At 32.3% G+C, this 16,415-nt stretch overlaps 1 protein-coding gene across 6 annotated transcripts in view; it reads right to left on the bottom strand.

Moving 5' to 3' along the window:
• Positions 1–16,415, bottom strand: part of LOC143232771 (protein kinase C, brain isozyme-like) — a 100,637-nt gene that overhangs the window by 16,389 nt on the left and 67,833 nt on the right. For all 6 annotated transcript variants that reach the window (XM_076468607.1, XM_076468609.1, XM_076468606.1 and 3 more), the window contains exons 6-12: positions 15,820–15,976; positions 13,890–14,118; positions 7,844–7,984; positions 7,544–7,717; positions 4,003–4,094; positions 3,326–3,388; positions 2,600–2,738 (exon numbers count right to left, since the gene is read on the bottom strand). In XM_076468607.1, coding sequence (XP_076324722.1) covers positions 2,600–2,738; positions 3,326–3,388; positions 4,003–4,094; positions 7,544–7,717; positions 7,844–7,984; positions 13,890–14,118; positions 15,820–15,976 — 995 coding nt within the window. The remainder of the gene's footprint in view (positions 1–2,599; positions 2,739–3,325; positions 3,389–4,002; positions 4,095–7,543; positions 7,718–7,843; positions 7,985–13,889; positions 14,119–15,819; positions 15,977–16,415) is intronic.

Below are 16,415 nucleotides of genomic sequence, written 5' to 3'. Positions count from 1 at the left end.
CCATCCCTGAAGGGAAGCATTGATGAAAAAAAAAAGTAGATCCAGATGCAGAAAAGAAAGAGAAACTCTTGCCAACATGAAAGTTTTGTTCAGCTACCAATGCTTATCATCTTAGAGCAGGAAGGGAATTGGAGGTAGAAAGGGGATCCTGATCAAAGTTCCATTGTTTGTAAAGTGCCCACTGAAGGAAACTCATATAGGCACAACAGAGAGGGGCCAGTGATATCATAGAAGACCACAAATCGAAAAGTAATAAAACTTATGAGCAGTAACTGATTAAACCTAGAGGGCATGGTGAACCAAAATTTCCATTTAACTAAGTTGTCAAAGAAAAGGCAGTGCTCAACAGACAGTCATATCAAAAAAAGGCTCCTAAATGGACAAGATATTGAGTGGGTCTGAAGAAGGATTTCTTCAATTTGACAAACCAGCCCATCTGAGCCACAACTGATGTAGCTGCTGAGTAATGGATACTTTTATCCATTTGGCCACTTGTTTGGAAGAAACCAGCTGCCCATGTAAAAATGAAATATCAGTCCCTGAGCATTGAAATGACATACAAAAACCTGGACAATTCAATAAAATGCATAACATGCTGAGGTAAATCTGAATGAAAGGGCCAAAAATTGTTAAACCATCATGAGATGGATAAACCAAAGATAAGAATGAAACTAAATTTATATCAGTACATGCAGGTAAGCTTCAGAGACATCCACTTAAGTCATCCACAACCCAAGAAAAAAATGCCCATTTCAGGGTTAAAAAAGACTATGCTGAACTTGGATAGTGATATGAAATGGTTGAGGTGAAATAAATCTATTATCACCTGTCACTCTCCAGATTTTTTAGAGAACCAACAAAAAGGTGAGAATAAAAATCCCTAAAAGTATGGGGGAACAGGTTCTATTGCCTGCTCCAATAGCAATTACCAAAATGCTTCTAATTAATGCTGGTTTATCACTTGATCCCAAGAAGAAGGAAAAGAAATGGGAAAAGGTGAAACCAGAGGTGAGGAAAGAAATGGAAATTGCAGACATATGAGGCTTCAATGGAAACAAATGGACTACAATATTTGTATGAATGGAATGTTGGTGGACCACTGTCACCCAAGGTTTGATAATATCCAGGACTGTATTAACTACATAATTTCTCAGAAATGGGGCTATACATAATTCATAAGAGAAGTTGAGAGTAAATGAACCACAGCCTATAAGGCATAACAAACTACAATGTCCCAAGAACAAAGAAACCATGTAATTAACACCAAGGCTAAAGACAACATGCAGACAAAAGTGAAGGAGAGAGGGACAGGTCCAGAAACCCCCACAGAATTTCTGTGGAGAGCCTGAGAAAAGAGGTATATGAAAAAAGGATACTACAAGAAGTTATTAAGGGTAAGAAGTAAGCAAGGATATTAGGCATGTGTTAAACAGGCATATGATTCAGGAGCTGGCATGACATACTAATCTCCTCAAGAAACTGTGAGACCAATAGATCAGTAATAACCTGAATATCAGAGGAAAAAACCCCAAATTTTGGGAAAATGGCTGATGTAACTAGGAAGGAAGGACAAGGTGAGTAAGAAATAGGTGACGGAGATAAAACACCACAAACATGAGACATAAAATCCATGAAGACTGAATTAGGCTAGGAGACTTCCCATTTTGGGAACAGGAATGATCAGAAACTCTGAAGGCAGAAAAAGATGATCAAAGTTCCCTTCAACCAGCAAAGGCTTGGCACTTTCTGTAGGAATCTTATTGATGTCTGGAGAAAGTTTGGATCATGTAATGTTCAATCTCCTGATAATTACTGATGTAACCCCTGGAAATGGTAAAGTTAACTTTGGAATTCATTGCACAGAAAAGTTTTACCAAACTCAGGTGCAGAAATAAAGTGACTTGAATTAACTGACAAATACAAATATAAGAATCAGGTTGAATAAATAAAATTACAGTGTAAAATAATCTGTTCGTTGTTGCATGTTTAACTTGTTTTTCATCACAAACTAAGAAAAGAGCACACCTGAATTCAAATGCTGTCAAACAAAAAGCAATAGTTTAATAGAAAAGTCTAAAGGTAACTACATGCATCACATAAGTTTGTCATGCTACTATTGGTTAGGAAGTGGCACATGATGATTTGCATAAGAAACAAGTTAGAATCTTCCAGTTCCAACAGGGGTGGGGTGCAGAAGGCTTGTGGCATGCATAAATAAAAAGTTCTCATATAGAGGGCAGCAATGAATGAGAATAGCTTAAACTTGCGAGGGAGGCAAGTATAATATCGGAATTATGAAACAAATACTTTCTCATCAAGAACTTTCTACCATTACTTACAATAGGAACACATAATTTAGATCAAACAAGAAGCTTGTTGATCCATCTAGTTTATTTTCATCCACTAAACTAAACTGAAAATAAAACACTAGTAAACAGTTCTTATCATACAAATATTTATCAATCCTTCCATTAACTTCCCTTAAATTTACTGCATGCACCATATATGAAGGTAACTCACTGTAATGACTAGAAGACTCCATACCTAAAGTATGTTTATTTGCAAAATTACATTTAAATAATTACTATTTAATGCTAACCTCAGGAGCAATATAGTCTGGTGTACCACAAAATGTCTTAGTCAGGCTGTCTCCTTTGATTCCTTCTTTACACATACCAAAATCTGCAATCTTAATGTGCCCATCCTGGTCCAGAAGCACATTATCTAACTTCAGGTCTCTGAAAAAGAAGGAAATAATATTGATTTACTCATCCTAGATGTTCAAGTGATGAATGTTAATACTGTCATATAACGATATGAAAAGAAAAAGAAAATAATACTGTACAATTTGGTCTAGTTGTTTTCCAGTAAAATGTCAACACTGAAATGTTGCAGTTTTAAGAAAGAAATTTAAAAATATTGAAAGGTTAATCCCAGTTGTTACGTGTCAAAGACAGATGTGAAAGTCTGAGTAAAGAACAATGATTCATTTTAAATGTTTATGTATCAAACTGTAGCATTACAATCAGGGAGGAAAAGAAAGAAATACGGAACAATTCATCCTAATTGTTTATGTATAAAATTATGACACTATGACATGACAAATGGAATTAAACATAACATCATAGTGTCATTGTTTGATGCATAAATGTGTATTTACTATCAAAGTAAAAATAAAAACTGAACAATTCATCCTCATTTTTGTAGTTATAAAACAGACAAACTGTAATATCCCATTTTTAACACACAACATTTAAGAGAACAACTTTAATACCAGTTTTGTTTAGAATCATTTTGATTAGTTACTGTGTAAGATTAGTCATACCTGTATATGATTCCTCGGCTATGAAGGAAGTACAACCCTATAGCAATTTCGGCTGCATAAAAGCTGAAAGGAACATGAATATTTATAATAAAATGTTCCTACAGGAAGGATATCAGGAAATGTATTGGGAATTTTTTAACTGCTTCTCTACGTCTGCTAAATAGAAAACAAATATCAACAGAGATCAGCTCTATACAAAACTTTTTGTTTTCTTAAATCATCCAAAGAAACAATCTGAAATCATGAACTTACAAGTGTAACATTCAACTGCTTTCAAAATTAACAGTAACAATGTGAATAAATTCAACACTTAATTTTCATTATTAACAGTTACCTACATTTGTTACCTCAAACTCAAAAAGGGTGAAAAAAATTTTTAAAACTGTACTTTGTAATTTGAATAAGATACAAACACTTAAAAATACAAGTCTCTGACTCTTGTTGTTCTAGTTATTAACATTTTTCTTTATAAACTAATAATATTTTATACTGCTGTTCTTGTTTTACATCTCTAAACATTGTTTAATTTTTTTAATGTTGCTTTGAAGCTGCCTTTTTAAACATTGGTTTGGATTTGAGATTTTCATTATTACTAGTTTTCTGCAATGAACTTGATATTTTTCTTATTCTATCTGTGCCACCTTTCTAAGTATTAAGTCATAAGGATAGACACTTACACTGCTACAGGTTCTTTAAATTTTCCACATTGTTGAATTTGAAACATGAGGTCACCCCCATTGACATACTCCATGACAAAATAAAGTCGGTCCTAGAAAGTAGGAAACTCTATTAGGACCAAATAAGTATTATGCAAACTAGTTATCTTGTCTAAGTGTCTGTTTTAAAAGCTAGATTGTCTTTGTTTCTGGAGTCTGTTTGCCAGAGCTGCTTCACAAGGACTATTGACAGAACACCACTCACTAATACCGGGTGCATTCTCTTTCGTTTTTTTTTTTTTATGGTTCAGCATTTGAAATAACTTTTCTGAAGCAGTTACTGTGTATGGCATTATAGTGCATAACATGATAATGGTGCATAGAATCTTGCTTTTATTTGCTTGTCAGATCTTGTGAAAAGCTACAAGAAGACAGTCTGTGCCAGCCATCCCTAATTTTGAAACAGACTAGAGGGAAAGCAACTAATCAACAACATACATCATAAACCCTTGGGTTACTCATGCTAGATGGAATATAATCCACCCACAGTCCAAAAGTGTGGAGCTCAAACTTTTTTGTGGTAACAGAATATGAAACAAAAAGGCTTGGCTGCACAGCCTGGCATGCTAATAAATAGGCTACACTCATCCTTTTTATTTGAAGATGGAATCTACTATCCAAATTATAATTATCCACAATCCATATTTAATCTATATTTTTTTATCATAAAAGTTGTTATTTCATATATGACAACTGTTTTCCTGAAGATTCATTATCGGGTGACAGTTTCTCACTCTTAATATGTCAGTGGAATATTAAACTAGTTAATAATCATATAATATTCATTACAGGACATACATAAGGTAGTTTTGCTCTTGACTATGACAAGTTTTATGATTTTGAACACAAGTCTCAGTTTAGATACACTAATTTGCATCTTGTTTTGAAATCATGGTAATAAAATACCATTTCAAGTATTAAGAACTGATAAGTGTGTTCTGTTTAATAATAATTCTTAGAAGTTTTTGAATATTAAGTTTGTCAATTGTCTTCAAGGTAACTACAGTATACTTTATAGAGGTATATATTATAATACTGTAAGTGGTTTAGTTAACCAATTATGAAGGTTGGATATTTCTTTTAACAGGTTCTATTCAACCAATAAAATTCAACAAGATTCAAAATTGAACTTAACAAGACCAAAATGTATTTTTCAGTTAAAAGTTATGACTGACTGATAACTTAAAGTTAAATGTTGTGTCGCCCATCATGTAACATAATGGTATATTAAATGAAATATTATCAGTCAGTGGAAATATAAATGAAAAAACATTTGCAATGTATACGATTCATAATACTGAAATTAATATGTATAATAATAAATCATAAATACTAGAAAATAAACTGAAGCTTTAGAACTACTGTTCCAAATTCCAAATATTTGATTTTTTTTTTTTAAACTCTTCTAGCCAACCCCCCACAGTAGTAAGCCTGCAGACTTATAATGCTATAAATCAGCTCTTGATACCCATTATTTGTTTGTTTGGTTTTGAATTTCATGCAAAGCTACTTGAGGGCTATCTGTGCTAGCCATCCCTAATTTAGCAGTGTAAGACTAGAGGCTACTCTTTTATCAACAAATAGTAGGATTGACCATCATATTTTAATGCCCCCAAGGCTAAAAGGGCAAGCTTGTTTGGTGTGACGGGGATTTAAACCCACAACCCTCAGATTACGAGTCAAACACCTTAACCCACCTGGCCATGCTGAGCCTTCTTGATACCCATCAAGAGGCAGAGCACAGATAGCCCATTATGTAGTTTTGTGCTTAAACTACTATAAAGCATATACATAAAATCTACTAGCCAATTCTATGAATTTGATGTACTTCAGATTTTTCTTTTAAGCAATTTTAATGCAATACTGAGCAAAAAAATATGCAATTTATGCTTTTAAGTAAAACTATTTAAATGCTGATGTGGCAGCTTTACTATCTTTTTATTGTTTATATATATGTTTGGCTAATATTTTTTTTCCCCTCAATGGTATGTAGCTATGGTAAGACCTTGAAAAAAATTATTATTTACTATTAGCTTAATTTATTTTTGTAGGGTTTATTCTCAGTAAGATGCACAAATTGCATCAAATTGGGAAATTTCATTATTTTTTTGTCTGTTACATAATAATCAGTGTAAAGAATTGACTAATAAAACTGGGTGAAATCACTCACTTTCTACGTGAAATACATAGGGGATTCCAGTAAGAATTAGTGGGATTAATGGTAATATTGATGGTATTTTTGTTTAATTGCTTTTTCTATGACTTGTATGTTATTAAGGACTCGCAAGTAATCTGAAACAAACTATTTAGAAAAAACAAACAAACAAAGAGCCAATAAGTTCCACATGGTACCTCCCCCTCTCCCATCAGTAATTCTAGTGTTAACTAAAAACAATAACTATTTTCACTCTCTTTTCTCCACACTTTAACACCTGCCACACTAGTCAATCCAGCATCTTGATGTGGACCCAAAAATTTAGTCATTCTGGTAAGGTTTAGGTTAGATGAGGGAAGAACTCATTTAAAAATATCCAAAATGATTTGACATACCAGCTGAACTAAAGATTCATCAACTAGTCATTACAGTGACAGCAAAACTTAAAAAACAAAAAACAGGCAAAATAGAATTATCTTCAAAAAGTGAAATGGAATCACATAAGGAAATATCAGTTTCAATATTTGTTAAAACTAATGTCACAGTGAAGCCCATAATGAAGTGTTGAAGTTAAATCAGTTGCATGATGCACTACAAGATGATTTCCTTTGAGATTCTCAAATTAAAAATGCCATTTCAGCAATTCAAAGAACTATAAGGAATGGTATAATGTCCAGTGCGGTATAATAATAATAATATAATCCATATAGATTTCTTCATGTCATATTTTCATTAATATCCAGTTTGTCTGTTTTTTCATTTCAGAAATTATACCAGAACAACTTTGTGTCAATTTTTAATGTCATTGAGTTATTTTATTTTACATTTAAGTTTCTTTTTAGAACAGCTTAAAGTGTGACTCACAGTGAACTGATGAGAAACATCTATTCAAAGTTTATCCACACCTTTCATACTAACTCAACACATCCACTATATACACTTGTTTTATCTTGTGTTTGTAACATTGATTCTTGTTTGCCAATAAAAATGGTTTTATTTTTTTTTCTGTAATGACTCTTTATCAATGATGAACTCATGCAAAGTTCACAGAGAAGTATAATTACATACTCCGTAGTGTGATATTCTCCAAAATTTCAGTTAGCAGGTCCTAATTAAATGATCTGCAAGAATTACATTTTACTTTCAGAATACACTGAGCATCATTAACTGCTTTATATTCTAATGATTACTTCTACTACTAGTAAAGATTAATATGAAACTAATGAATATTTCAGCACTCTTATATACATTCTTATTAACTTACCATAGTCTAGCAGCAAGAATGCAGCTTAACAAGAAAATATGGTTCATTGGTCAATGCAAGGATTCATTTCTCTACTAACTTACCATAGTCTGGAAGCAAGAATGCAGCTGAACAAGAAAAGATGGCTTGCCAGCCAATGCAAGGATTCGTTTCTCTACCATGGCACATTCAACATCATCATCTTGAATAATGATGTCTTTCTTGAGTATCTTAATGGCATACAGTTCATCTGTTCCCTTTCTCTCAGCAAGCATAACCTATTAATAAAGACTCATATCACCAACTAAGCATGGCCAGCTTAAGAATATGCAATTTAATAGAAAACTCCTGGAAAATAACTATTCAAATAAAATAAGTAAGTGTAACCAAGGTATTAATCTTACCTTCCCAAAGCTTCCTTTTCCAAGAACCATAATAAAGTTGAAGTCAGAAGCACGGATAACATCCTGTTTCCCCATGTTGTGTGGAATGTTTGTCATATCTGATAACCGATCTGATTTTTTGGTGGCTAAGGATAACCGGCTCTAATAGCATGAGTAAAATAACAGGAATATGTATATATGTATGTCACACTTAGCACAACAAAAACCTTATAAAGAATTAATATATCAAATCAAAGGAAGAGAGATCTTGAAAGTAAATCTAAAACAGTAACAAATGTCAGTACAAGTAGTCCACACACACTCAAAACTGAAAATATTAATATTTCAAACATTGTTCCAGAAACTACCTAACTATACAAATATTCATGCGTATACTTAGGAAAACAACAAAACAGTAAAAAGTTTAAAACAAACTTTGGTTTTACAAAAGTAAAAATAAATTTCAAAATATTATAGCAGCTCCTACAAAACTGTAGCAGAGACAGTAAGCTGTTATACACGACATGCTGAAAATAACAAGCAATAATGTTTTGTTTAAATTTTATTCAGGTTTTTATATTGATAAGTATCTAGGAAAATCCATAAGAAAAAAAAAAAAAAAAGACTTCACATTACAGTTATGGAGGGTTAGGATGATATGATATATATGCAGTATGGCTACATTAGCACACAAGTATTTGCTTTTTTTGTTAAATAATATGTAAAGTTAAGTTACATCAGTCAGTGTTTCCCAACTAGTGTGCTATCAGACATGAACAGGTGTGCTGCAGAATTTTGGTAATGTTGCACGTGCAAAAAATAAATGAACAAATGAAATTATTGTTTACACAAATTAATTTAGTGGATGAAATCAAAGTGTATGCTGTTTTGTTGCTTTCTTGGCATACAGGAGATTTTTCATTACATAACACTATGCACTGACGACTTTGTACTCCATGTGATAATAAGAATAATGTGTTCAACCACGCTTTCATAATGTAAGAGGGTCTACGTGTGTCATACAACACTTTTATTGAGTCAGTGTGCTTCTAGCAAGAAATTGTGGAAAAAAACACTGGGCTACATTATGCACATTGTAAAAAGAGTAAGAAAAATATACAACAAACTGCAAACCACATACTATTAATTTTTCTCATTTTACTCAAATAGTTTTAACAACATAGGTGAGAAGTTTCAACTGGTTAATATGGAAAAGATAAAAATAAGTATAAAAAATTTACATTAGATAGTAGGTTCGTATTTACTTACACTGATCAGTAGTTAACATCAGATGCATAGATACAGATGTAGGTTGGTACATAATTATGTTAATATTATACTGACCAGTAGTTAATATCAGATGCATAGATACAAATGTAGGTTGGTACATAATTATGTTAATATTATACTGACCAGTAGTTAACATCAGATGCGTAGATACAGATGTAGATTGGTACGTTATTATGTTAATATTACACTGACCAAGTAGTTAAAATCAGATGCATAGGTACAGATGTAAATTGGTACATTATTATGTTAATATTACACTGACCAGTAGTTAAAATCAGATGCATAGGTACAGATGTAAATTGGTACATTATTATGTTAATATTATACTGACCAGTAGTTAACATCAGATGCGTAGATACATATGAAGTTTGATATATAATGTACACAATGTACATAATATATAATGTATATAAGTAGTAAAGTAAATTCTAATAGGAATGTGTAGGTATGTGACTATATTTGTATTTCAAAGGTAATAGGTACGTAGTTAAGTATATATAAACTTTTGGTTTTTAGTTTAAGAAAGTATATAAATTAATGAAAACCATAGAAAATGGAGCAAACTGCATCAGGTTATACAAGAAGGTAGGTAAGAGTAGGAAGACAAGGAGTGTATAAATGTTTTAGTAAGCAAGTGTATAATAATTTAAATTAGGTTATGTAAGTAAGGTATATATATAAGTTAGGTTAAGAAGGCTTTTTAATTGAATGTGAAAAGACTAAAATGTTTAATATGTCTATAATTTAAAAACATTTTAAGCATAAAAATTGTCCTGAATTGTTAATTGATTATATGGATTATATGGATTTAGGACTAACCTAAACTTCCAGCTAAAAGTTTTTTTGAGATATTATTAAAATTAAAGACAAAAATATATAGTGCCAACGGCAAGAGTACCTAGCTAAAGATTGTAACAACAATATATTCAATTAGTTGTACTTAGTACTGGGTTTATGTTTGGTTTTGACTCATATAGGAGCTTGTTTTTATCAGAAGTTAATATTAATTATGTATGCACATATTTAAGTTAGATTATATAATTGGGTATTTCACTTTGGTAGATAATGTTAGGAAGGTTAGTACAAATGTACATATTAACAATTAAGTACGAACTACATATACATATGGATGAATTAAATCCACAATAAGATGATTATTTTAAACTTAAAAGTTCATGTGCTAGTTTGATTCACAGCTGGTTTTATTTGTATAAAACCAACCAATGGTAGGAAAATAGCTGTTTCATTGTGTAAAATGGTAGTCTTTTATCGATAAAAATCTAATAAAAAATTTTAGTTATCTTAAAACCATAATTTCCTCCTAAACATATTGTACCTTATGACATTTGATACTAATTCAGTAGTTGTGCTTAATATTTTTATTCTAGACTCCTGCTTGGATCAAAGACATTAAATATTGAAGTTTTAAGACAAAGTATTACAGTTTACAAAATACCCATTTTTACTAATTTCAATAATTAGGTTTAAATATTTATACAGAAACTTTGTACTTATATAAAACAAAAGTAAACTGTTCTATCAGTCATTTATTTAACAAATATCATATTAACACACTGCCTTATATATTCTGTTTCTTTTTCATAATTCATCTCCTCTGTTACAAAACTTTTAGCCCACTTATGAAACTTCATAGATTTTTGTGATAAATTCATATTCATGAAACAATTAGTAATTTACATCAGGTCAAAGTCAACATCTTTATCAGAATGACATTTCAATATCACCTGGAACAATAACTGTTCAATTTTGTGGCTATTAAGGACTATTTGTAAAATGTCAAACATCTTTGATGGTTCTAAACTTTCTTACTTTGTTAATACACCCTAAAGATACCATAGGGAGACGTGTGTACTTAAAAATAGGGAAGTAGAAAATAAAGAAAGACACGATAAAAAAAAGTTTGCAAAGAAACCACGTGGGAAAACACATATTGAAATAAGTTTTGTTATGTTACTAAAGAATAAGTATACAGTCAAGGTTTTTTGCTTCCATGCAATACTCCTATGAAAATGCAAACAAAAACAGACTTCTTTATTCCAGCTAGCACAGAAACAGAACTCCTGTCTATCTGATAATTTGTAAAGATTACATTTTCTTAAGGTTGAGCATTTGGTGTAGGTTTTGTTTTGACTGACCCTAATTTGTAGATGTCTATCTCCTTCTCCAGTGAAAGTTTCCACTATGGTTTTTCCTACACTGTATCCTTGGATTGTCCAAGACAGTTGGGTCACTGTCTTGTGTTTGAATCTGATTTAACATGAACCTGGTGGGGTAGCTAGTAATATTTTAAACATTTTCTTAACTCCTGTTACTGTTTAAGAAATTTAATTTAAAGTCATGTAACTGCACAAATACAACAGGAATTATTTGACCTCAATTTATTTATTTATTATTTTATGCTTGGGAAGTTTGGTGCTGACTCTCTTTCCTTCAATAATCTCCTTAAGATTATTCTAGTTATAATGTCGAGAACCATTTTTATTTAGATAGTACTTACCCATCTATATACCTCTCCATTTCCATACTTCCAAGTTACCAGCTAGGTGGTCCACTTTTCTCATTGAATATGTAAGTGTAGCTTTGAATGTAGATCATCATTAGACAAGCATTTAAGTATCCAATTTTGTAATGAGATTTAAGGAATCTGTCAGGTGTATGACTTTACTGTTAATAACCCAGCCAAGTGCTTCTTCATATACTTCATATTTTGTTTTGAAGAAACTGGATCACTCAGCATTTGCCACTAAACATTCAAACACTAGATGCCCATCAATCCACATGGCTTCTGTCTTGAGCCATCCACAGCAGGAATGTTAAAAGACACCAGTTTGGCTGCTGCATTTTGCAACTTTTGTAGCCTGGTCATTGCTAACTTTGTCCTTGATGTATTCAAGTGAATTCCACATGCCATCATTCTGATCGTGACTGTTGCTCTCAAACTGCTGAGGTTCTTTTGGTGCAATTTCTGTGCTGTAGGATATTTAAATAATACTCTTCATTGATTTCTCATGCAGTCACTGTCAATTTGTGATCCATAAGAAGAGACAGAGTTTTTATTTTTGAATTCTTCTGTGCTCATATATCAGCAAGAAAGACAGGTGTCTGTACAAGATTTGATAATCACATACAAAATGTTTCATGTGGTTGAATGGACATTATCTATAGGTCACTGACAGAGGCTTTTGCTGGCTTCATGCAAACTGTTCATTTCTTCCGTTAGTTTGTGATGTTTGCAACAGTTATGTAATCAACACATAAATATGATGTCATTCCAGCATGCTAATTAGGGCCAGTTTAAAAAAATTTATATTTCAATGTTTTACAAATTTCAATTCAATGCAGCCATTATCTATTGCATAAGAATATTAATACTTCTATAGCCTTTAACTCGATTGTCAAAATACCAATATCCACTGAATTAAGCTTCTTCAAGACTGAATTCAGCAGTGTAGGGCTTTGATGTCTGCATACAGTGTTTGAGGTTGTGGATAATTTTAGTATTGTTCCTCCAACCCATTGAAGCAGATAATCCATCTCCTTCGGGTCTTTTTGATGGCATCTTTCCACGAGTTTTACCCATACATTTTGCACTGTTATTAGTCCATATACCTACAGTGTGCAAGTATTTGAGAGGTTTAAACAACACTGCCATTGAACAGTCTCCTAGGTCTTTCTCTACTTTCCATCGTTAAGAAATTGATTATTTCAGCCAGTTTTGCTTTCTCTTCTGTAGAGAGAGTTCTGATCATAGAGTATCTCATACCATCTGGGCCTGATAGATAATCCCTTTTTTCCTCTCAGAGAAATCTCTCCAATTCATCCAGTGTCAAAGGCCTTTCTTACTTCCTGTGGCCCTACCACTCATCTACCTAATACTCTTCTCACAATTTTTGCTACTAGTTTCCAAAACAGGTTTTGTATACTTGGGTCTGCTGATCACACAACAGCCAGAAATTGTCCCATGCTGTTCTTCTCTGCTTGATCTTACTTTCTTCTTTCTCACACCTAGTCTCAAGCTTCATTTTCTTCTATCTTCCATCTAAGCTTATTCAATTACCACATTTACTTTTCTGATTCATTTGTTCTTTCATAATCACTCACCTACATTTACTCATGATGGTCTTGAATCCTGTTCTATATTGAAATCCTAAATGGTTTATAGAGATGGTTCTTTCCTGCCTACATCCATGAACAAAGGTTTGTTTATTAAATTATAAATGACTTCAAGTTAAAATTTAAAAAATACAGGCTATATAACAAGAGGCTGACCTATGGCTGAGTCAGTTTCCCTTTCTCTGCTATTCTTGTGGAGATATCACTTTTGGTCAGAATATAAATGATATTTTGCAGTGCTTTCTTCAACAATCTTCCATTCACACTGTGGTCAGTGTTCAGCCAGATAGGGTGCTAAGCACTGAAGTCATCTGTAACAATGAATATTCTGCCCTTATATACAAAAGGATTACATAACTAGTCCTCTCATTTTCCTCTGTTCTAATGTCACTAGTAATATGCAATTTCACTAGGGTGTATTCCTTTTCGGTGATCTTCATGCTGACTGCCCAAACCTCTGATCTAACCGTGTTTCTAGGAATGGGTGCACGGGAGCATTCAATTTGTGTTTGCAAGTGTGAGAAACACTCTTTATACAGAGGTACAGATGATAATTTGAAAACTACTATAATGTATTCTGCTACATTTCTCAATAAAAAAGTACAAAACAAAGGAACAAAAATTTAACACCTAGTTATTATACCTTCATCTGATTTTTCAAACCAGCAACATCATCATTTTCTGCTGGCACAGGCACATTATAGAACTCTCCTTCCTCTGCAGTCAGTAGCTTATACCACCCTTCAGTAGGGTTCTTGATAATCTCAGAGATGCCAAATGAGAGAGAGCCCATAAAGTCATTCCTTGAAGTCCTGTCCCAATCCCACACCTCTATCAAAAGGCGTCTGTCTTTATCATCAGCCTTGAGATCACTACAATTAAAGCAGTATTTTAGAAAAACGGATTTTTTTATTTATTTATTTTTTTTAAATCAGTGATGACAAGAAAACCCACTTGCAGAGAAAAATATATATGTATAAACGGCTGGTTTGGGTTGAGAAAACTTTTTATGCAGATAGTAGGTCTAAACTGTGCAAAAACTACACTGGCAAACACCACACCAACATTATTTATAAAATACAATGTGATAACTGTCACGACTTCTATATTGGAGAAACAAGAAGAAAAATGGAAACCAGATTTAAAGACCACAAAAAGTCACCTTCACATATTTTCAAACACTGCAAATCAAATAAACACAACATAACCATAGAAAACATCCAAATACTAAATAAAGAAACAAACATAAACAAATGCAAAATTAAAGAATCCTTACTTATAAAACAACTCAAGCCCAAAATAAACCAATACAAAGAAACACCTTTATACCTATATTAATAAATATAATCAAACATCTAAGCACGCCCTCTGCATTCCTACATTCAGTTACACAACCCCCTTCAAACATGTGGTCAGCTATCGGTCAGTTACCTCTTTCTTTCTTTGTGAACCTGACGATGACCGAAGAAGGTCGAAACGTTGTTCGCTCCTCTGCATAAAAATTTTTCTCAACCCAAACCAGCCGTTTTTAAATAATTTGTTTTACATAATCATTTTGAATATAAAATACAATAAAGAAAACCACATACATATTTCTTGACACAAGTTTAAAAGTACAGCATGCATGAATAATACATTTTTGAGCATCTTTCTACACATACGCTTCTCTAGCAAGAAAAACTATATCAGTTTACAGATATTTTACAATATTCTGTCACAGTATTAATACTAATTATTTTTTATGAAATAATTTCTATGCTAATTGAGTAAGTACAATTTATAATATTCCTTCATAATTAGGTCATCACTTGTTTACATATAAGTTAATAAGTATAAGTATAAATTATTTTCATCTCAGTTAGTTACTTTTCGGATTTTAAAAATAACAAGTATAGCAACTATTTAGTTCAGATGTTATACTGTTCTGCCATCTAGTGAAAATACTGGAAAATAGAGAGTCGCTACGACGTTCGCACACGTCAAATAACTCACTTTACAGATTCTTAGATACATGGTTTTAGTACTATAAAAATTAGTTCATGTGGATTACGTGGTTTGGTTAACGAAAGATGTAGCATTTTTACTTGAAAAATATATACACGGATTTATAATAAGTAGCATGTGCTATTATTCTCTGAACATCTAGACGGAATATGCCACACAGTTAACAAGAAACAAATTTATGTGTTCATTTAACTTAGAGTATTATATTTCATTAAATGAATACATATTTTGAATATCTAGAGTACTAGTTAGATTTAATAAAAATATTTAAATAGTTATAAATGTACTAACCAAATGTAATAAGCATGATACATATAGCTTTACATGTGACAATCCTGCTTCGGCACTTAGTAATCCGCTATGCAGGTGTTTTTGGGATAAGGACCGAAAACACCGCCAACAGCAAGACTATCTAAATGATAACCCAAGACAGAGTGGTCATACAAGCTTTAAATTACTTGCCTGTAACTCGTAATTAAGACCACTTATTATTAATCGTAATTGTTAATGAAAACATATAGCAACTCTTTTGATCGAAGCTATTAGGTGATTAGTACTTGTTTACTTACAAAGAGAGAGTTTCCATCCACTGAGGGTTAAGATTAGCCCGAATTGTTTTGGTTTTCCTCTTCATAGATTCTCCTGTATCAGGTATAAGCTTTAGCTTCACGTACGGATCTGATAAACCATTCGGATCCATGGGAATGAGATTTTTAGCTTGTCGGACTAAAAATAAAAACAACAAATTTGTATACAATTACCAAAAGTGTTATTGTTAAGTCAGATAATAATAATAAGCACATAATGTGGATAATAACAAAAACAACCAAGTAAACCACATGGTCAATGTTGAATTTGATGAAGATGTGGTACTTGTGTAGGATTAGCATGTTCGCCCGGTTTGTGCACAAAAATGTTACACAAACATCCAGAGTTTAAAATTACAGTTGTAAGTAACTTTCAGTTTTCTGCTGAGTTTCGAAACTAATAGACGCAAGAACGTTCCTATGATCTCGTGACACAACATACCCTCGCTTGTCTTAAAACATCTGCCTCTTTTACACTCTAGTTAACATCTTTAAGGGGTAATGTACAAGAAAGTATATTCTAGAACACTTGAATATTTTTGTTTTTTATTATCTTCTTGAATTTTCTTGCAATTGTT

This window comes from Tachypleus tridentatus, chromosome 11 (genome assembly GCF_004210375.1).
Source record: "Tachypleus tridentatus isolate NWPU-2018 chromosome 11, ASM421037v1, whole genome shotgun sequence".
NCBI classification, from domain to species: Eukaryota; Metazoa; Arthropoda; class Merostomata; order Xiphosura; family Limulidae; genus Tachypleus; species Tachypleus tridentatus.
Note: the sequence above shows the minus strand (reverse complement) of the source record. Positions and strands in the feature narration are given on the sequence as shown.